This window comes from Strongylocentrotus purpuratus, unplaced genomic scaffold (assembly GCF_000002235.5).
Source record: "Strongylocentrotus purpuratus isolate Spur 01 unplaced genomic scaffold, Spur_5.0 spur5_scaffold_12, whole genome shotgun sequence".
Lineage (NCBI taxonomy): Eukaryota > Metazoa > Echinodermata > Echinoidea > Camarodonta > Strongylocentrotidae > Strongylocentrotus > Strongylocentrotus purpuratus.
This window is the reverse complement of record NW_022145597.1, coordinates 6336108-6358814: the sequence shown is the minus strand read 5'-3', so window position 1 is coordinate 6358814 and position 22707 is coordinate 6336108. Positions and strand designations below refer to the sequence as shown.

At 36.5% G+C, this 22707-nt stretch overlaps 2 protein-coding genes and 1 long non-coding RNA gene across 6 annotated transcripts in view; 1 reads left to right on the top strand and 2 right to left on the bottom strand.

Annotated features, from left to right (window-relative positions):
* Positions 1-2643: 2643 nt before the first annotated feature.
* On the top strand, positions 2644-5113 carry LOC115922836 (glycine-rich cell wall structural protein 1.0-like). The gene is made up of 4 exons (XM_030982553.1): positions 2644-2666; positions 2949-3106; positions 3639-3730; positions 4925-5113. The coding sequence occupies exons 1-4, from the start codon at positions 2644-2646 to the stop codon at positions 5111-5113; spliced, it is 462 nt and encodes a 153-aa protein (XP_030838413.1).
* A 7653-nt stretch (positions 5114-12766) lies between these two features.
* LOC755633 overlaps positions 12767-22707 on the bottom strand; it is a 36411-nt gene continuing 26470 nt past the window's right edge. Inside the window, exons 8-12 of one of the 3 annotated variants that reach the window (XM_030981696.1) lie at positions 22181-22435; positions 20911-21402; positions 19639-19794; positions 17802-17932; positions 13100-13206 (exon numbers count right to left, since the gene is read on the bottom strand). In XM_030981696.1, coding sequence (XP_030837556.1) covers positions 17835-17932; positions 19639-19794; positions 20911-21402; positions 22181-22435 — 1001 coding nt within the window. In that variant the 3' untranslated portion in view covers positions 13100-13206; positions 17802-17834. Of the gene's footprint in view, positions 13207-17801; positions 17933-19638; positions 19795-20910; positions 21403-22180; positions 22436-22707 lie in introns of all 3 variants that reach the window. The other 2 variants (XM_030981695.1, XM_030981694.1) reach the window with 2 other exon arrangements.
* On the bottom strand, positions 19090-19631 carry LOC105437994. 2 transcript variants are annotated; one of them, XR_970792.2, is made up of 2 exons: positions 19453-19631; positions 19090-19362 (listed from the first exon to the last, which is right to left on the bottom strand). It is a non-coding gene; the product is annotated as an uncharacterized LOC105437994 (long non-coding RNA). The 2 variants fall into 2 exon arrangements; XR_970793.2 differs by having other exon boundaries at positions 19498-19512.

The window sequence follows — 22707 nt, the reverse complement described above, 5'->3', positions numbered from 1 at the left end:
TCGGTTCATATACCATTTAAAAAAAAAATACTGCATACGTTCATCAGATTATGACTTTGTATAACAACATTTAATCTTGTGCTCTCTGGTCCTATCATTTTTTTCATTGGTTGAATCCAAAATCTTTTTTTTTTTCATTGGTTTTTTTAAAGACTTTATCATGATAATCAGTCATGTTAATGAATATCTAAGCCCTATCACCATAGGGTATTTATGAAATTAATGTATTTTTAATAGAAAAATAATGTTTGGTTCGAATGGACGGGGCGTTATCGGGGCGTGGAATTATCGAGCTGTGTTTACGTCTGAGACGTTTCCTATTCTTAAAACTTTCGATGAATCACATTGCGATATGTATTAAGTTGGGGTGTTTCACAAAGACTAAGATCAACTTTAAGTTGAACTTAACTTTGGCAGGCCGTTCATGCTACTGTTTGCTCTCACTATTTACTGGCATTGTTCTCTTAAAGGACGTACAAATCACGGTCACACATCTACAGAATGTACATCTTTTGATAATTCATTATTGAAGAAAAATATTATCTAAAGATCATAACGGTGAGAGAAAACAGTGGCATAGTTAAGACCAACTTAAAGTCAATTTTAGTCTTTGTGAAACACCCCTCGGGACTCCTTGAAACTATTTCTCTTTTTTGCACAGGTTGTAGAAATGCTGAATGGATTATATTTGCTATTTGATTCTCGGATTGAACTTTACGATGTATACAAAGTCGAAACCGTCAACGAAACGTACATGCTCGCATCAGGTTAGTAGAGGCCTAAAGAGTAATTGTATAACGTTTGTTATATTGTTTGTTGGAGGGTTTTGATGACGATGGTGGTGATGATGAGGAGGAGATGGAGGGGGAGGAGGAGTAGGAGAAGGTTGAAGATGAACATGGTGATAATGACGATAATGATGATGATGTAGTGATAGTGATGACGAGATAAGTTAGAGATACATTTACAAAAATGGTAAAGTATTAAACAACATCCAGTGTCACGAAGTACACTGCATCTAAACAGACTTGAAGGAACGAATTAATGTTAGTACATGTAGAATTTTTATTTTTTTCATCAACACTTTTTCTCTTCTTAGTGAATTTATCAAGAATGAAAACGTTAGCTTTGTTTTGTGCGTGTGTGTGTGTTTGTGTGCGTGTGTCTGTGTGTGTATGGGCGTGTTTATGTGTGGTTCGGGGGCGGCGGATGGTATAATGGTAGGAATTAGAGGAGGGTTTTCTGGATTCAAAGAGCATCGAGGGAAATAGAGTCACTGTAACATGGTTACAATAATTGTGAAAGGTTAGGGGCTAATTTATATATTTCATAACACATTGCAGTTTACCATCTTTTTAATTCTCATTTAATGTATTGAAATATGTCCATTTTTATTATCATATTTGTTTGTACCTGCTCTGATTATTGAATGTTATTATTATCATTACTAAATTTCTTTATGTATTAATGTTTCAATTGAAATGTTTCAATACTTTTTCAGTGAGTGGAATATAATTAATGTTGAATGAAATCGAATAAAGATCACCACGTAAAGAAAAAAGTGTGTATTTGCGAGTGCGGTGTGTGTGAGTGTGCGCGGGTGTGTGTGTGTGTGTGTGTGTGAGGGGGAAGAGGGATGTGTGAGATGATTGATGTGCTTGTAGACACTTGTAAGTTAATAATTATGTTATTTTAATGAAGACATTGTAGAGGTGTTGTGGTCGAGTGGATATGTCACCGGACTGTGGATCACAAGGTCCGCGGTTCAAGTCCCGCCGCGGCACTAATGTCCTTTGGCAAGACATTTATCACTCTCCACCCAGGTGTTAAAATGGGTACCCTGTAGGATGCGAAAGCTAATGTGGTTTGATTAGCAATGGCGCTTGTAAAATGGCGACTGGCTGGAATGCTCCCCAGGGAGTGGATAATGTGCATACCTTGTATGCGGGTAAGCCTGATTCCGATGACCGGGGTAATAATATGTTCCGCGCCTAGAAACGTAGTATTAGGCGCATTATAAATGTGAGCTATTATTATTATTAAGACATACAATGACTGACTTCATATCTCGAACGCACAAAATGTTGCATTGATAATGTCGGATGTCTAAAATTGTCATTTCTTTTCACACTAATTCCAGGTGTTCCAGAGCGCTATGATCGACATGTTTGTGAAATTGCCACGGTGACCCTTGACCTAAGACATCACGTGAACATTTTAGAGGTTCCTCACAAACCTCACATGAAGATCAAAGTTCGCTTCGGAATACACATGGGTAATGAATGGTTCAAGTTATGGCATATACCTTGCTGGAATACCGGCTTAGAAATATAGAAACTAACGAAAGGTTCAGAAGATAATTTGAAAACATATCTATTTAGCACTTTGTAAGATCTCACAATAATAAACACAGCACACCATTTCCACTCTTTCTGTATTCTATTATTTAAAGCTCATAGAGACATGCAATTATGCCGTAGTGTTATGCGCTATACAAAAACGTGTAATCACTTTAATTAAGAAATTGTTAATATAACTGTGAGATTTTAGCAATCATAAATGACTGGAAATTTGCACTAAAACTATGTTTAATAAAGTTTATATTTGTCTTACCCATGATATTTTCAAATGGAAACACAAAACATGGTGGTCTTTGTAGACAGATGGTCTGTGTAGACAGGTTCCTTTATTACATGTTTCAATGAGAAACCATTTTCAAGGGAAACAAAAAACGTGGTCTTTGTAGACATGTGGTCTTTATAGACAGGTGGTCACTATAGCAGATTTGACTGTACCGTATTTCTCTTTGCATCAGGTTCATTGGTTGCTGGCGTGGTCGGTTTGAAGATGCCTCGATATTGTCTCTTTGGAGACACAGTCAACACAGCTTCTAGGATGCAAACTACTGGGCTCCGTGAGTAACGTACAGCATGATACATCAATTCTAGTGGCGGTATTGGTGGCGGTGGTGGTGGCGGTGGCGGTGATGGTGGTATTGGTGGTGGTGGTATTGGTGGCAGTGGCGGGTGTGGTGGTGGTGGTGGTAGTGATGGTGGTATTGTTGGTGGTGGTATTGGTGGTAGTGGCGGGTGTGGTGGTGGTGGTGGTAGTGATGATGGCGTTGGTGGTGGTGATGTTTGTAGTGATGAAGACGTTGGTTGGTGGTGGTGGTAGTGATGATGGTGTTGGTGGTGGTAGTGATGATGGTGTTGGTGGTGGTGGTGGTGGTGGTGGTGGTGATGATGGTGGTGGTGGTGGTGGTGGTGATGATGGTGTTGTTGGTGGTGGTGATGATGGCGTTGGTGATGGTGGTGGTGATGGTGGTGGTGGTGGTGGTGATGATGATGGTGTTGTTGGTGGTGGTGATGATGGTGTTGTTGGTGATGTGATGATGGCGTTGGTGGTGGTGGTATTGATAGTGATGATGGTGTTGTTGTTGTTGGTGGTGGTGCTTCTCACTGATCCCCCCTACTGATGTCAAGATTAAGAGCTAAAATAAGTTTTCTGTGCCTTTGATTATATAACTTTATACATGCATTGGTACACATAGATATGTTTCGATATATTTTCATCTAAAATCGTTGGAGTATAATGTTTTAACTTTTTTTCTTCACATAATTATTGTGTTTGTGATACAGCTGGACAGATCCATGTGAGTCACGAGACATACATGGGATTATTGGAATGGGGAGGATACAGCTTTGTCAAACGTGGAAAGATTGATATAAGGGTGAGTTTGTTGAACTTTTTTCCCCTTCAAGATTGGCCCTTTTTTCACCGTATTTGTGATTGTAATGAGATACCAATAAAATTCCATGTATATACATGGACATGTATATGCTATTTGTATTTATGTTTCTATCATCGCTCTGTTATTATTAGTTCAGGCCAACAATACCGAAAATATTCTAAGTAAAGCAAGTTATAAATAAAATATTTTGTTTAGTTTTACATTGTATCATGCGTGACGTAATGTACAATGTTATAGAAATAATAGCAAACTAGAGGGTATCCATGCATGGGTGTTTAAAGCCATCCTGTCCTAGAAGTAATACCACAAAATCCCCTCTAGTGCCATCTCCTGAGGTCGGCTGTGGTCCCAAAACTCGCTGCTTTCCTATACAATGCGTCCCAGAAAATCAAAACCGAGAATTATCGATGTTTTATCATAACTTAATCACAATTATAATTACTAAATGACACATATTTTGAAAAGCTTAGATTCTCCTTCTTTCATTTAATGTAACTCATATGAAGGACATTCCACGCATGAGTGATTAAAAAAACAGTTTGAAGAAAGGGTACCAAAAAGTCATTTGGCGAACAGTATCTAAATTTCAAAGAGAAAATCACATTTCTAGAAAGTTCATTTTTTGCCCTTTCATAATGACACCTCAATTAGGAAAAGTGAGCCAGGAATAACAAAATTCTGTTTGTGTAAAGTAATGCTTGCATTTCCATAATTCTATTAAAGCTTATCTGCCGTAGTTTACAGGAGGGATTAGACCGCTCTGCAAGGTCACTGGACAGGTGGTTATCTCATCAACTCAGCTCTCAGTTAACATAAGAAAAAGAGGATCGTGGGGGACCAATGGTCACCGATTAGGCATTGTTTGTTATAAAGAGGGCGCAAGTAGCTACCAGTAGTGCAGTGGGCCTTTAAACGAATCCGTTCCTCTGGCTGTCTGCCCTAACAACAAAGAAGACGAAAGACTTCACATGGCTGATCGTCAACGAAACTGAGTTCGTTGTTTGTTGCTACGGCAGGTTTAATAAATTATGGAAATGAACAGAACGCTAGGACAGAAAGTTCATCAGTTCAGTATCGCTTTAAAAGTGGCCCGGTGCTAGAGCCACTTTAACCTTTTCTTATTCCACAATTCTATTTGTTCGTTACGTAATTGTTTTCTTCTTTCACTTCCAGGGTAAAGGCACCATGTACACGTACTGGTTGACCGGTCGAGATGATTTTGATATTTTAGGTCTGGACGTATCGGCTCGTGATCATATGGGTATACATGAGCATCGCTATGCTCACATGTACGATCAGATGTACAAAGGTCGGGTACAGTTCGCCGGGAAAAATCTCTCAGAATCTCCGACAAACCTGTGAATTACACTCTCTGCAGCCGCACTTCAGTAACATTCATAATTCAGAAAACGATAAAGGATATCAATTTTTAAAATTCAGAACATCGACATGCATGTAACTGAATAAACTATTTTCCAGTAAGTTAAAGACCCTTTTCTAAAAGTTAGTGAGTGGATGAACGCAAAGTTGCAAACAAACTGCAACTTAACTATGAAAATACAAAAATGTTCTTAGGTATTATATATATCCTATGATATACACTGTATAAAAGGAAGTGTTACCCACTATTTCCGTATTGTTTGACGTTTTTCATCTGTTTTTAAGTTTTGTCATTATTGTGCAGTAATTTTATGATAACTGATATGATGATGTATATACAAATTTTATTGTGTTATCATTTGTAAGAGATATTTTTTGTATTCTTTGACTTTGCATGTTATGAAAGTGGTGAATATGTTCAATTCAAAATACAACTTTATATCAATGTATCAGTATTGCACAAAAGCAAATGAACCTCATTTCCCGCTCCCCTCTAAATTACGGGTCAACAGGGGTCATATCTGCCTCAGTCACGGTGACGATGTAACAAGTGGACCTGGTCGTCTCGCCTATATAGCTGAGGTGATGAGTCATGCTTAATCAATTTAAAGTCATTGTGAATATGCGCACTCCACATAAGATGATGTCATCAAGTCGATACTAACTCATCACCTCAGCACTATACATCCTGACTTATGGATCCTGCTGAGTATCGTCGTAGAAGTAGAAGCTAGTTTTTAGGTCGACAACTTCCGTTTTCAAAGCTACTGATTTCGAGTTTTCAGAGAGCTGTTACTTCTCCTACAGGCACTTAAATAGCATACAATCGATATTATTGCAATCAGTTGTTTATAAGCTTTTCAAGATTGCCGCCATGCTAAGTATGGCTGGCCAAGGTATATTTTTTCACATATATTGTGCTATTGACCCTTGAATGCGTGAGTTACCCCTGCCTCAATGGAGGGATGTGCCTGGATGGTATACTAATGCAAAAAATAGTGGACGTGTCGTAGTCGAGTGGTTTAAGCGCTTGACTTGAAATTCAAAGGTCGTGGTTCGGTTCCCGTTTCGGTTTCTGATACGGCACTAATGTCCTTTATGAAGGCTTTAATCTAAATTTGCCACACTCAACCCATGTGAGGTAAATGGATACCTGGCAGTAATGAATTCTTTGAAATGCTAGAGCGCTGTAATGGCAGCTAGGCTAAAGCCGGGGTAATATTGAATGCGCCTCGGAATAGAATTTCTAGATAGATAGACGACGCCATAGAAATGCCTATAATTATTATTAATGTATGACGAACGAAAAAAAAAAATCATTTTAGTCCACTTGCTAAACAAGGTTCAAAATTAAAAAACAATGACAAATTTACATGTGTTCTGCTCGAATTAGCTATAGAAGCTACCCATACAAAATGTACATCACAGCCTTTTGTTTTTGTTGCTTTTTTGTTATTTTTTTCTAAATAGTATATACACTGTTGGCCATAATGGTGGAATAATTATTTTTACCCCAATGTATTGAATGATTTTGACAATGATTTATTCCTAATAGATCTAGATAATATTATACATTCTCAGATTGTATTGAATGACAATTGGGGAGTGTTTGTTTTGCGTGACTGCTAAAGCATGTGTGTGCTACTATGCTAATCAACTAGGGGACCTACGTCCTTAAGTCATAACTGACAGCAATGGGGATTAATGCCTCATAAAAGGGCACTAATATAGCACATCGACACGGTTTTGATCCTGGGGGCTCACAGTAACGAGGCCATTGCTTAGCCAATGAATCATGACTGTACGCAGCGGGCGCTAGGGTACGTCGCGGGTCGACGCCCCCACAAAAACCAAAAAACGAAGAAAATGCAATAGATTTTCAATAATTCATTGCATTTCCCCCCAGTTCCCAACAGGACAAATTCCTCTGTAGGGCCATGCATTATGGTTTAAGGCAAACATACCCACATGGTATATTAAATATACTGTGTTCTAGTCCTCTGTTCTTGGCGCGAAAATGTAATTAAAACAAAATTAAAAATATTAAAAAAGAAAAAATAAGAAAAAACAAAACTAAACTTTTCCCCGAATCAAATGATATATGAACACGTGAAACCTATTTTTGTGGGATAGTTTTAATCCTTTTATATGCAAAATGTATATTCCTCAATGCAGTCAAATTAGGTGTTGAAAATGTTTATCAACTATTTAGAACAACGTTTCCTCTTACAAAGTGTTACTTTCGTCAGTATGTAAAGTAGGGTGCTTTAGTGAACAGGAATTCAATCAACCAGTATGTTTGTTCATAATGTATCCCTTTTATAAATCTCACTTACAAAGATTTTATTTTTCACCAACTTGTCAAAATAGTAGAAAAGTCTTGTTCTTCACTTTTCATTAATTCTTATGTTTTATGTCTTAACTACAGAAGAAAGAAAACATTGAAAAAATTGTAATATATTTACGAGCCTATTGGATTATGGTGATATTGATTTTTGCAATCGTATTCACAGTGGCGTAGCTACGGGGGGGGGGGGTGGGGGGGGGGGGGCAGGAGAGATGAAGGAAAAGGACAACAGAACGTGAGATAATATAAGGAGATAGATTCAAGAATAAAATATTATGTGAATTAGTGATGATTAAATGAATATCGACATATGCTTTGGAGTGTTCTTAACTGCGTCCTAGCTTGATGTAGCATACAGCAGAGAAGAAAAAGAAATTGAGATGTGATGAGATAAAAGTATGTGAGTGAAAAATAGGAGAAATACGGGAAAAGATACGGAGGGTGTATGTGTGTCCATTTCACTTTAAAGGTAAAGACCAGTATTGGAAACGCCCCAATTTCAAAAAATGAAATGGAAGATCTTATTACCATTCATGTGAAAGAATATGTTTTGACTAATACATGATGATAAAATTTTTTCCGGGAAACCGCCTACTAATTGATATATTTGGTACATTAGTTTATCTATTGTTATGTGAGAGCTAAACGCACGTGTGCGTAGTCCCGTATACATCTTTATGTGTACAGTGCTTGTAACTTTACGAAGACTGGGCCAAATTTCTTATCATTTTGATGATTCCAAAACCTTGCAGTACACACCAATACGTATATGCTAGATGATCAACCTTTTCTGATCGATTCCACAACGTTTTTTTTCACAATGCAATCGCATGACCATAACTGATCTTTATCTTTAAAATGAAAATTTGTCCCACTCCAGATGATCTCGTCAATCTGCCTTCAAATCTAATACGGCGTTTTTCAAGGTATCCCTCTTCTCTGTTTATCCCAAATGCTCTCATAAATTGCCACTGCAATTTTTATCACTATCTTGTTCTTTTTTATCTTTCCATTCTGTATTTGTTTATATGTTTTTATGAAGAGTGTTGAATATACTTTGAATAAATATTTTGAATTTAAACATCACAATACACAAACAAAGTTTTAATCAAGTTCTTTGTTTAAAAAGGTACTTCCCTTTTATTAATTAATAATAAATGCTGGTGAGAAACAATTGAACAAGAGATTCCTGATAATACAACCTTATAATATACACGTAAAGAGCAATATATACAATCCATGATATATGTCTAATTTGGAGACAATTTTCTGAAATAGAATGAATCTACACAAGAAATGTAGTGAACTATTGATTGAAATGGAAAGACACTGTATGTGTATTCTGTGATAGGGCTACATAAATATAAAATTGCTACATATCTGCAAAAATAAAAGCATTAAAAAACAAATCTTATGCATCTTGATAATGTGGTGAGGCATAAAGCTTACAGTCAAGTCGTAAATAAAACGGGATATACCAATATCCACAACAAGATTATTCAATATATCATCTGTAGAAAAAATTGACTTTTCATAATTATTTAAAGGCCATCTTTCTATTATAAAATCACACAATGAGCAATTGAGTAACATATAATTAACTGAAAGAGATAGGAATATATATAAATATTATATTCATATATGTTGTACAACATTCACAACACACTACTGGTATTTGCATTATTTGAAAAAATATGAGTTCACAGAACGTGAAATTTCTTACATTTTTACACCTAAAATATATTATATGACACAAGAGCTCAACTATACGTGTGCCCTCTACATCATTTAAGTACCTTTAGAATGCTAGTACTGTCAGTAAACCACCTTCACTGGGTAAAACCTGCCTTCCACCAATGAATGTACCAATTTTACACAGACAGAGGTAGTGTAAGAAATCAAAATAAAAAATTACTTATGGTTTTTAAAATATTAAATTATAATAAATATTGTCTCTCTAAAAGATTCTAAATACATTAAACCAAACAAAATCTACCAATGATGGCGATTGTATAAACCTTAGACTTACCGGTAGACATGCATTTATATGTTTTTTCCTGTATGTACTGTTGCTGACAAGTAAATGAATGAATTTTTTTTTGGCCAAAGTTTGTATATTGGGGGCTTTATTTATTATTCATAGAGAAGAAGTTCAAACTTGGATCTGTATTTAAAATCTTGCATCCTATTTCCCTTTTAAAGTGACATATTTACTATCATAAGTTATTTTTTTTGAAACTATAATAATATAATAAAGATATTTGTTCTAAGAATTATATTTTTAAAACGTCCAAAGATGCAAGCATACTGTTCAACAAACTGCACTGAATTACTGAATAATGAATTTAAATGTATCAAATTCGATTGATATTCCATTGTTACGTACTGCATGCCTGCTTCATACAACTAGAGAAAATAGACAGAATAAGTATAGATAGAAAAATGTAAACCATAAAATTGAATTGTTCCATTAGACATCATTAGACTTTAAAAATACTACAACCAGTTTTCTGGATCATGAAGAGGACAATAATAAATTGGAAAAAAAAATCATTACAATCATCATTGTGAAAATATACTATTAAACATGATTGTATAAATCTAAGGCATGCATTTAAATATGCATTTAAACATACATTTCTGTATGCACTTTTCCTAACAAGTAAATTACTCAGTTTTTACTGTTTGCAATTTTTTATTTTATATTTTTTCTGATTCATTAAGAAGCTGCTTGGATTTTTAACTGTACTTAGAACCTTGCATTCAACAGAGTCAAACCATACAATATTAACATGTATGGCTTCCTGTAAAACAAGAAAATGTCAATCTGAATTCCGCATTATTTCCAACCAAAAGCAGAAGTGTGTGAGCACAGTGTTTATAATGCAAAGTTTTACACTCTCAATTATAGCACCATATAATAATTTCAGCTTCGCACATCATGATGTTGGTGACTTGACATATCACAAAGGAAACGGCTCAAGTCAGTGACCTTGCCTTTGATGAAAAATAATATTACATTTAATTTAGTGTAGGTCTTTCAAAAGGTAATCCAACATTTCTTTGTAATCTGTAATTTGTAATCTTGAACATTCAGTGTAAGTTTCGTTAGATTCTGTGAGAATTCATTTTATTTTTTTACCAGAACTCAAGTTTATCTTTAAGATCTGTAAGGGCATAACAACAACTCTATGTAAAAGTATATGAGTTAATGCCCTTCTGGCTCCAAACAGATAATACTTAACTCCTTCTACATCTACCGGTATTACATATGAGTTGAAAGACATAAATGCATATCCCTTAATACATTTGTTTTAAAGATAAACTTGAGTTCTGGTAAAAAAAGAAAATGAATTCTCACAGAATCTAACCAAACTTACACTGAATGTTCAAGATTACAAATAAATGTCATGTGCCAAACAATTTTTGAAGAAAATGTATACTGGCTGAGTAATGAGCATATAAAGATAAGGAAATCAGGGTAGTACTAACCCTGACACCATGTGTGTTGTCCCATATACATCTTTCTGTGTAAGTGATTGTTACTTTACCAAGACTCTGCAAAATTTATGATGATTTTGATGACTCCAGAACCTTGCATTACACACCATTACTGACATGCTATATGATCAACTTTTCTGATCCATTCCACACCTTTTCTTTCACAATGCAATCGCATTACCAGAACACAAGTTTATCTTTAATAATATGTTTCATATCTAAGTGACTACGGTATGTATAATTCAGAAATGTGAAGATTGCAATACATGTATCGGAGTATATTGTGAAAGACTTAAATGAGTTACAAGTGCAATGAAAATTATAAATTACAATGTCACAAGCTTCAACTTGTTACATAAGTAAATACTCTTCTTTTCTCGACTTAAGCTAAGAAAGACAACAAGCCTTCACAGAAGCAATGGGGACTTCTAAAAGACTTATCTGTATATCTGTTTCTTATATATAAAAAATATCTCTGATATCACATCCTTTTCTCTTAGTTTTACTTTCCAGAATCACACACACATACATACTTACATACATACTTACATACATACTTACATACATACTTGCGACAACAAAATGGCAAAATGCGTAAGATACAATCCTGCACTTTATTATTTGTGTTGTATTGTGTTTATATATTTCTTTGTTTGGTTTGTACTGAGGCTTCATGATTTCCATATGAAATATTGTTTGATCAATCAACTTTCAATGATAAGCCAGATCGCAAACTGTTTCTAAAACATCAGCGAAAGATCTAACATTGGAATAACCACAAGAAAAGTGCAGACTTACTCATACCAATACATAAACATTAGTTCCAATGTAATGCAAGAAGGCATATCAAATGCTGAAAAATCCCTGAAAAAGGCATACGCATTTCACTCACAAAGTTGTGCAGATAAGAACAGACAGCTGAGGATGTAACAGTTGATACACTGACCCAATACATGTGGAGGTGTCGTGGTCTAGTGGATACGAAATCTGACTGTGGATCACATGGTTCGTGGTTCAAGTCCCACCGCAACACTAATTTCCTTTGGCAAGGCATAAAGCTGCATTTGCCACATTCCATCCAGGTGAGGTAAAAGGGTACCTGGCTGGAATTCATTTCGTGAATGCTAGAGTCGGGGTAATAATTGTGGAGCGCCAGGAATGTCATATCTGACAGAGCACTATACAAGGGAACTCACTATTTTTATTATTATTAAAGAGATTTAAAGAAACATGTGCAGATCATTACACATCAGAAAGTGAGCAATCATTCAACCAGCTTTAAAACCATATACACTTACAAACAGACCTAGAATTTCAAATCAAATTTGGACCATAACAGGGCAGACATGCTATCATTATAACAGCATTTAATTACGAAGGCTTTCACCTTTCAAAAGTCACTGATAGGCTCATCGATTGTGATGCTCTTAAAAAATACAAGAAGACTTGTTCAAATCCTTAATCAGTCTAGCCATAGTTCAGGATCAGCAATGTTGCAGTGTGGGTAACGAGTTGTGATAAAATGTAGTCTTTCTTTCAGACCCTGCATTATATTGACAGCAGGGATCCTGGGGATGTTTCACAAAGATCTTAAGTGGAACTTAACTCTAAGTTGGACTTAAACATTACGAAGAGCCATTTGTAGCCTTAAAATAAAATATATTCAAAAGCAAAAATTCAAGTATTTTTGACTTTTCATAGATTCCACATCAAGAACATGAAGTCTCCTTGATAATAGAAAATATGAATGATTTGAATCACCATCTTATGCCTTTCAAAATAACTTTAAACAAATATTTTCTAAGATGCTAACGGCTTTCCATAATTGTTAAGTCCAACATAGAGATAAGTTCAACTTAGGATCTATGTGAAACACCCCCCTGGAATCATTACAGAACAAAATTGTTTCAGAAATCTCCACACGTCGTCAACAGGAACTAGGGTTCATGAATGGGGGATTGGAGCTGAGTTCCAACTTCAATCTTTGCAATACAGCTCATGAATATAACATTTCTTTGGATATTGCTCCCGTCCTGTCAAAACTAGCTGGGAACATTACAGTAGATCGCTTCATCGTCTTCCTCGTCGTCCGTAAACGTGTCCTTCACCTCGCTTGAAATGCGGTTGTTGTTAACGGCCGCACGGAGTTTGTGCTCCTTCTCTGCTGTGGTCTGCTGTCCTCCTTGGTCACCTGCAGTTGAATCATCCATCTTAAGGTGGTGGAAATCTGGAACAGAAATCACACAAAATACAAAACTTACGAAACATTCAGTAGTGGTTTCTTTTTTTATTTCATTTTGTTAAAGATCTATAAAAAGTAAGAAATTTCAGTAAAAACACTTTTTTTTTTAAATACAAAGATAACAAAGAAACCAAACACCTGTCGTGTATCTCATAGGCATAACCTCATGGATAACTACTAGTACTATGTTTTTTTAAAAGGATTTTAAACTGCCTGTTTAGATTGGTAGAAAATTTCACCATGTGTAACGGAAAATAAAATAAATATAATTAAAAAAATGAACAGAACCAACACTGGTTATATTGGATCTACAGTATAAGCACATATTGAGGCCAATAGACAGATTTACTAACTTTTCAAAATTATGGATGTTTATTTCCTGGGGACCTATAGTGACGAGTTAATCTATCAACTTGTTTAATATTCATAAATGAACTACAATACTTGGAATCCAGTCTGCATACATTACTTGTTGCTATGCCGGGCGAACCTTAAGCAAGCATTCAGGTTGTCAAGAACAAACTCTGCTTAAAGAGTATGCATAACATTTGAATATGTTAGTAAACCAGTCCATTCTTCTTGGCATGGGGAAGGGGGTCAGGTATCATGTGAATTGGATACTGGTAATACATCAAGAATAAGGATAGAAAACACATTTAGGTGTACCCTCTATGAGCTATGGTGTATTCAAATTGGTGTTATTAGAAAAAAAAAAAAAAAATGATATTTGATTCGTAACGCTGCAGGAATGCTGGTTAGTTATTGATATTTCAGATACATCCTTACAATGGATATGAAAGACAGAAATAACTGCAATACCTGCATTAATAAAATGTGTCGTTAAAATGAAAAAGCAGAAATAAAAACAAGCAATTAAATGAAAAGTAAAGAATCATTGCTCATACTAGATGTACAGATGTAGAGGGGAGAGGCTTTGAGTTCTTGCATTCATTTTAATACATAAGTCATGCTTAAAATCAGTTAAACCCCCTTCTAGAACCATAACTGGCTCAAATACCTACAGGTTTTATCAATTTAAAACATCACAATATTAGAGCATGGGAGGCTCTGAGACTTTGCAGTGATTCCATGTAGAGCGAGATTCAAAAATTATAAATAACATTACGTTTCAAATCTCTGCTATAAAAAAGCATGTTGTAGTGAGTCAAGTACTTTTACAAGACCCCGTCTATTGTGTCTTTAGGCTTGTTCAAATATGACGCTTTAAACCGCTTGCAAACAAATCTGCTACGTTTGTTTAAAAGGGGTAGACGAATGGAAACTGCGTGCGACAAGGCCTTGCGTGTATTCACTGAGCTCAGTGTTATACATCGTCACCTTCTTAAAATAATGGCCTAAATCACATTTTGAAGAAAATTGTATTTTTTGCCCAAGTCATCTCTCCATTAGGCTATCCACCTTTGTTAAATCACATAATGCTGAACTGAACAGATTGATGTTGCTTATAACTAGTTAGTATAATGGCCTAAGTCAAGCATGTGAAGAAAAACAAATATATATTATTGAGTAAACCAAAAAGTACATGAGTAGTCTAATCCTCTCATCAAACAGATTTAATAGACAGCATTATTTGTGTTTCAATAGTCATATATATCCCCAAACCTTTCTGTGTAAAATGCCCCACAAAATATAATATACTCTATGTTTGGTTCAGTTTTCTCTGTTTTTCTCAAATCTTGAAAATATGACTTAGGCCATTATTTTAAGAAGGTGACGACATGTCAGATACAGAAACGTGTTACACTGTATGTCATCATACAAAAGGCACCACGGTTTTGCCATGTCATATCTGGATGAGCCTTTACCATGCATTTGTTTTAAAGACTTCATATATAGAACTCAATTTATTTTGAGAGAGAGAGAGAGAGAGAGAGAGAGAGAGAGCATGGACAACCCATTCCAAGGAAGTAATGAGAGCTCGTAAATATGCCGTATTGAAGCAATTTAACACCTAAGAGGTTGAGAGCCAATTAAGTCTGAGGCTAATTACAGCAAATGGTTCCTTAACCAGCAATTAGAAATCTTCTCTCCTCTCATCCACCTTTTGCAAAATGATTGAAAAGATTGAGGAAAATAGAATATTGAAACCACGGTGCAAGTCTTTATTACCATTATTGTTTGCATTATTGTCTGCACGCAAATATTGAAAATGATTGGCTTTCAGAGGAAAAAATGGGTTAAATAAACATAAATTTAGGAAAGTGCAAGCTTGAGCCTTCAATTATTAACACGCTTTTCAAATGAAGAGTTATTCAAGCATTCTAACCACCATGACATGCTGCAAGCAGGCAGGCAATAAAAAAAAATTGTGTTTAATGCATTCAAAATAATGTATTTCACAAGGACCCCTAGATTCCTCCCATCCCCACCCCACCCCCTCCCCCCAACAAAAATTACAAATAACTATTGTTATTGCAGGGGGAATGCTATCATTTCAAGCACACTAGTTATGAAAATGACAATTAAGCAAATTATATTTTTTGTTACATTTTCACATGCACACAAGCCCAGTCCAGTAAAACTTGCTATGAATTAATGATCATTTTTCACTATAATTTTTTTCAAACTCCTTTGATGGAAAATTACATTACTACATTTTAAAAATAACAAAACAAGTCTCATGTATTAAAGTATGTGTGGATTTGTACTGTAAAACCAAAATCTTTGGCGTGCGTGAAATGTTCGTACATTTGCGAGTGATTCGAATTTGCAAAGTTTCACGACACAAAATAAATGATTCACAATTAACACAAGGATAAATTTTTGCAATTCACAAATTGATATTTTCATGAAAACTGCCACTGTTTGCAACTTGTTGCAGTTTCATTTCTCAAAAAATTGTGAATTTACAGTAACTTTGACAGTTAAAAAGTAAATTATTCATACCCTTCGAAAACCAAGTTTTGTATTTTTTTTGTATGTGACAAATTGATATGTCCCGTTTTATGTTTTTGATAATGTGGAATATTAAAGCTTAAATCCAAAGGTATTCAGCAAAGAGTTCTAATTCAAGTTACAAAATACACAAAAACATCAAATTTACAATGGGTATGAATAATGTAGTTGTTAAAGGTAAAGACCAGTAATGGTCATGCGATTGCATTGTGAAAGAAACGTTGTGGAATCGATCAGAAAAGGTTGATCATCTAGCATCGGCAAGGTTCTGGAATCATCAAAATGATAAGAAATTTTGCCCATTCTTCGTAAAGTTACAAGCACTATACACAGAAAGATGTGTATGGGACTACCCTATATCTCTCACAGACCATGAGAGAAACAAATTTACCAAATATATGAATTAGTAGGCGGTTTCCCGGCAATTTTTTTATCATCATGTATTAGTCAAAACATATTCTTTCACATGATTGGTAATGAGAGCTTCCATTTCATTTTTTGAAATTGGGGCGTTTCCAATACTGGTCTTTACCTTTAACTGTAACTACTTTGTATTGTAAGGCTAGCAATTGAAACATAAGGGTGCAAATCAACATTTTCTCATATTTTTCCAGAACACTTTTACAGCTTTCCACAGTTTCTTTTCTCTGGTACAAAATCATGCATTATTTCTTTCATTGCTAACAAAGAAATTGCATCAGTATCATGAATAGTGTTCAAAATGCATAACAAAATTAAAAGTAGCGAAAACCGAACAAAAATAATAATCATCAGCACAAGAAATCCAGCAAGAACAAAAGCACCATGCTCTTAACTCATGTTCACCTTGACTATCTATATTTGTATTTATATCTGGGAGGGACAACAGGGCCTATACATGAAAGGGATATAAAATGATGAAGGTTAATGAATGAAAGGCACAGCAAATTTAGATTAAAATACCGCTCAAGTTAAGAGGTAGAGAAGAAAGAGGGCAAAAAATCTCTTCAGCATTAATAAAAAGAGATATTGAAAGGAAAGACGTAAAAGAAAATAAAGAGAAAAAGAAGATTCAGATGAAAATACCAATCAAGCGAAGAGGTAAAGAGCAAATGAAGAAAAATGGGCAAAAATATCTTCAGCATCGAAGAAAAGATATTGAGAAAAAAAATGAAATAAAGATATTTTGAAGATGTCTCTCTTGGCCTACAGACAAGGCCTTGCAACCGAGGTTTACATCCGTTACTGCAGCACGCAAGAATAACCACAGAGACCCTGATGCATGTCTAAGTGATCACCAGGGATCTCTTTTCACAAGCTAGTTTTGTCTACATTTGCTGCCCACAGTGGACAGCGTTTCACTAATCCGTCATAAGTACAAGTACACCGACATCCCATCGAAACATGGGTATCTTAATCAACATACGTTGCGATGGGATGTCGATGAACTTATAATTTTGACGGTTTCGTGAAACATTGCCTAAAGATTTTATCATCAGAATACAACCAAAAAGAAATAAGATATTCAGAACAGCATGAAAAAAGAGATGGATAATGCAAATACTTGATTAACTGGTTCGCTTATTTTTTGGAATGGCATTTACTCCTCTTTATAGCAGCAGATACTTTGCTTTTTTTCTAATCATCTATTGCATTTGAAGAGGTACAAACAATGGATCCCTTACAAACTTAAAAAATGAGTGATTTTGGTCGCAGTTTTACGTCCCCTCATCTGCAATACTCCCGACCCTGAGGGGGTAGTACTCATGGCCATAGTCTAGATCTGTGTATGGGTCCTCTTTCTTCCCCAATGCTCCTATGGTAAGAAAAAGGTTTACATTTACTTGTGTAGATGACTTCACTCTCAGCATCCTATGAATAAAAACTGACGTTGAGGTTGAGGTTGGATTTGAATGACAAAATGATGGGTGCTAGGTTGATTTAAAACATGTCAGTCAAAAGTTGATATTTCAGGAAGCAAACATAGATGCACAAATACATGACCATCCCCCACCCCACCCCTTCCGCCCCTCTTTGAATACTGAGTGGCATACTGAAGAACAAAAAGAGGAAATATAAGCCCTCCTGAACCCATTGCCAACTGGAACCAGGTTGTTTCTGTATCAAACCTATGGTGAATATGATAACTTGGTCATCCACAGGTTAATTGTGTTCCCATTTTCAAACTGATTTTTTTTTACTTCTCAAGATCCGCCTTTAAAGAGAAGGTTGAGTTCTGGGAAGAGGTGAAAAATAATTTGTGAGCGTTACTCATTCTTATTATGCAAGTGTGGAAGAACATCAGATAAGACATGTTCCCTGAAAAGGGGCAGTAACTGCAGTGAATGGCTCTTCAAATGCCTTCATATTCCAAATATGCATGTAACATCGTAAAAATAGGGGGGGGGGGGGCCGGCTTTTTACGCCACGTGTTCGAGTAGTCCCATATACATCTTTCTGTGTACAGTGTTTGTAACTTTACCAAGACTTGGCCAAATTTCTTATCATTTTGATGATTCCAGAACCTTGCAATACACACAAATTCTTATATGCTAGATGATCAACCTTTTCTGGTCGGTTCCACACCGTTTCTTTCACAATGCAATCGCATGACTAGAACTCAACTTTATCTTTAATTGCCCCCTATTTTTACACAAAACTGGATACACCCCTGACCTGCACGACGGTCTACAGGTAAGTCACATAACTGATATTGATGCAAAACTAATCGTGTAGCCAACCCTAGTCTTTGATGAACGCACAATTAATGGAAAGACATTTATCACATGCACTGTCAAGCAATGATGTGATATCCACAATAAATGTAAAGGTTAAAGTTCATGTAAATGAGACGAAAAGTAAGAACTTGTGGAAAGTTATGTCCATCTGCTGCCAATCGTAATGACTTTGTACTTGTCCCACAACTAATCACCTACTAGTCCCACACCTGCCCACTTACTAGTCCTACAACTGACCACCTACTAGCCCACAACTGACCACCTACTTGTCCCACAACTGACCACCTACTAGCCCACAACTGACCACCTACTTGTCCCACAACTGACCACCTATTAGCCCACAACTGACCACCTACCTGTCCCACAACTGACCACCTACTAGCCCACAACTGACCACCTACTTGTCCCACAACTGACCACCTACTAGCCCACAACTGACCACCTACTAGCCCACAACTGACCACCTACTAGCCCACAACTGACCACCTACTAGCCCACAACTGACCACCTATTAGCCCACAACTGACCACCTACTTGTCCCACAACTGACCACCTACTAGCCCACAACTGACCAGCTATTTGTCCCATAACTGACCACCTAATTGTCCCATAACTGACCACCTACTAGCCCACAACTGACCACCTACTTGTCCCACAACTGAATACATACTAGTAGCCAATTGGGCCTCTTTTCAGAATGGAAAGCTGAAAATCAATGACAAACAATTCTGATATCATTAATATGCACAGATCAGTTCGAAAATTACAATTATCATGGACATACCTGCTACACAATAATCTCCATCAGAGTCTGAACCTTCCTCGTCTCTTTCATAGACTTCTGAGTAGTAATCACCACACTGATTGGTCCCTTCTTCCGGGTCATAGGTCGAAGGTATCGTTGGCAAACCGTTCTTACTCATCTGTATCTTTTGAGCATCTGCGTGAAGATGAAATTGCATCATAAAAATTAATCTGAATGCATGGTTTCTAACTCTATGAGGATATTGACTCGAATTTGATCAAGCTGGTTCAAAAATATTTGTATACGATGCAAAGAGTGACTATATGCGGAAGGAATTTTTTTGTAAGAAGGCACAGAAGAAGGAAAAAAACCTTTTTCTTCAAACTACTCTGGTTCAAGTCCCACTGGTTCCAAGATTTTTTCTGACTTGTTTTTCAATACAGATCGATCAATCGATCTTATTTACTGGGTGTAAGCCACAAATATGTTTAAATAGTCTAATTTTGTTTGACCTTTTATATTCTCAATGAACAAATGATCCGTTTGGAGCCAGAAAGAAGTTAACTCATATGCTTTAACACACAGTTAACAACCTTCTGGCTTTAAACAAATGATATAGAGTGGTGAAGTGTGACGTCATCAAAAATCTGTTTTTAGAATTTCTCAATTTTTTCTTCATTTTCCGAAAGAACATCAAAAATAATGTCCAAATGTCGAAAACCAATTGAATATGTTAAATATTGGCTGAGTTATGACCATCCGAATGAATATATGTCCTATGGGAACTCAATGTTATATGCTCTGGCTCCTAACCATTAGGAGCCAGAGCATATAAAACTGAGTTCCTATGGGGAGTATCTTTATTCAGATGGTCATATCTCAGCCAATATTTAACATATTCAATTGGTTTTCGACATTTGGACATTATTTTTGATGTTCTTTCGGAAAATGAAGAAAAAATTGAGAAATTCTAAAAATAGATTTTTATGACGTCACAGCTTCGGTACTCTATAGAGGTTTTTCACATTGTTATATAATTCATTCATCATATTCATAATGATAGGGATTGCTGTTATACAAGCATTACACCAGGGCCCTGTTTTACAAAGAGTTGATATCAATTGCAACTTATTTGCTCAATCGCAAGTACATTGTATGTACATAAGAGATAGGAGACTGCAAACTTGCAATTGATTGGAGGACTTGCGATTGATTTGGATCAATTGCGACTCTTTGTAAGACGGGGCCCAGATCATTTTACAGAGGAATTACTCCCTTCTGACATTCTGGAGACTATATCTCTACACTAACCTGCTGCACTCATGATCTCATAAAGACCACCTGAGTCTTCATTATGAGGTTCTTGCTCGGTGCTGCCTGACCTTGGTAATGGCATCGGTTTGTCCTTCATACCTGGAGACATGTTGGGGCTAGGCCTCGGTTTCGGTTTAGGCTTGGGCTTCACTTCCACTGCCGGCTTGGGGAGCGGTTGCGGTTTCCTCTTCATCAGGGCCGTCTCCTTCTCCGTTGGAACTGCTTCCTTCTCTTTTTTAGCCGGCAGTTCCTGGCTCTTCTGGACTAGTCCTGGACTTTTCCTGTCCCTCCAGCAGAAGTCTTCTCCTTCTACCAGGTCCACGCTGTTGGAGGAGGGTAGCACGCGAGGTAGCTTGATAGGACCAGGTCTTCCTGGACCAGTGCTGGAACTGCTGTTGCTGGAGTCTGTAGAACCGCGAGAGGTGCCTAGTCCCAGTGGAATCCTGGGCTGGTCTTCTGAATCATCCTGGACAACTACCATGTAGTCACCTGAAACACAGAATAAATGATTGTGATATTACCAAGAAATAGTTGTAACAGTAACAGCGGCAGCAGTAGCAGACTTTATTGGCACAACGCTAATCTGCAACAAGTAAATAAGCCTAGCATTCTGAAGGTTCTTAGCGATACTGCACAACAATCATGTAGTCAACTACAACAAAGAATCAAAGATAATGATATCATCTAATTTGTAAAAATCAGGCATTTGTACTCTCTTGCCAAAGAGACTGGCAGAACAAGTCTCCATTGGCTGAACTTGAAGAGAGTTAAATAATCCAACAACATTTCTTATCGGTTACCGCATCACTAGTGGGTGGGTCATAGCTAGATAAGATCAATATAAAATGAGTCTCAGAATACTGATTTTTAAAAGGTTTTAAGGACATTTGATCACACCGAGATAAAAATGAATCTCAGAAAACCCTGGGTCAGTATTCTGAGGGTTCTCGATCACTCTGTAAAACAATCATGTATTTTTCCCCACCAAAGAACAAAATGCACGATTGCAGACAAGGAATTTGAATTTGAATAGAAGACTAGCATTTTGGATTGCCCACCATCGGCAGATCCAGAATGATTTTTATCACAAAGGGGGTGGACAAGAGGTTCAATAACATGTCGTCAGAAACACTGAAGGAATTTAGTGATCAAACAATGAGTATAAATGTGAATCTATTACAAAAGTTTTTTTTTTAATTATATTTTTTTCAGGTGGTGTGTGGGGGAAATGGAGTTATGGGAGCAAATTTTCTTTGATTGTACCAACCAGGAATTTCACTCGTACCGGGGCCGGAATCGAACGACTGACTGGACTGCATGGATTCCTGCCTCGGCGGGACCCTGGGGCTCGTTGGAGATTCGATGGCGAACTCCGGAGCTAGGTACTCTTCTTCTTGGCTGTCCATACTAATGTCATGCTTCTTCTTCTGGCCGAAGTACTCTTCGTTTGGGACCTGGTAGTCGTGGTCGTCATCAGAGTCGTCTGATAGCCCAAGCTCCTCCGCACCCTGATACACCGCACCTAAGATCAATAAAGAGAGATGATTTTTTTAAAAATCTAGATCGGTATTCAAGTCAATATTTTACATAGCACTAAGCATTGTAATAGGCTTAAGTTATACAGAGACCTCCTCTATTACAAAAAGCAGGGCTTAAATAAATCCAAGGCCACCAAGGTCATGGCCGTGGATGCCCTTTTGATTGACCTCAATGCCTCTCTCTTTGGCCTTGGAGATTTTTTGTGCCCTTTCTAATTCTTCCTATAATAATAATAATAATAATAATATTCCGTCT

Bases quoted from the DNA above. Each gene is read 5' to 3' on its own strand.
- LOC115922836 (XM_030982553.1), top strand. From the start codon at position 2,644: ATGGTGGTCTTTGTAGACAGATG. The intron at 2,667-2,948 runs GTCTGTGTAGAC...CATCAATTCTAG, and splicing joins GTGGTCTTTGTAGACAGATG to TGGCGGTATTGGTGGCGGTG. The intron at 3,731-4,924 runs GTGAGTTTGTTG...TTTCACTTCCAG, and splicing joins GTGGAAAGATTGATATAAGG to GGTAAAGGCACCATGTACAC.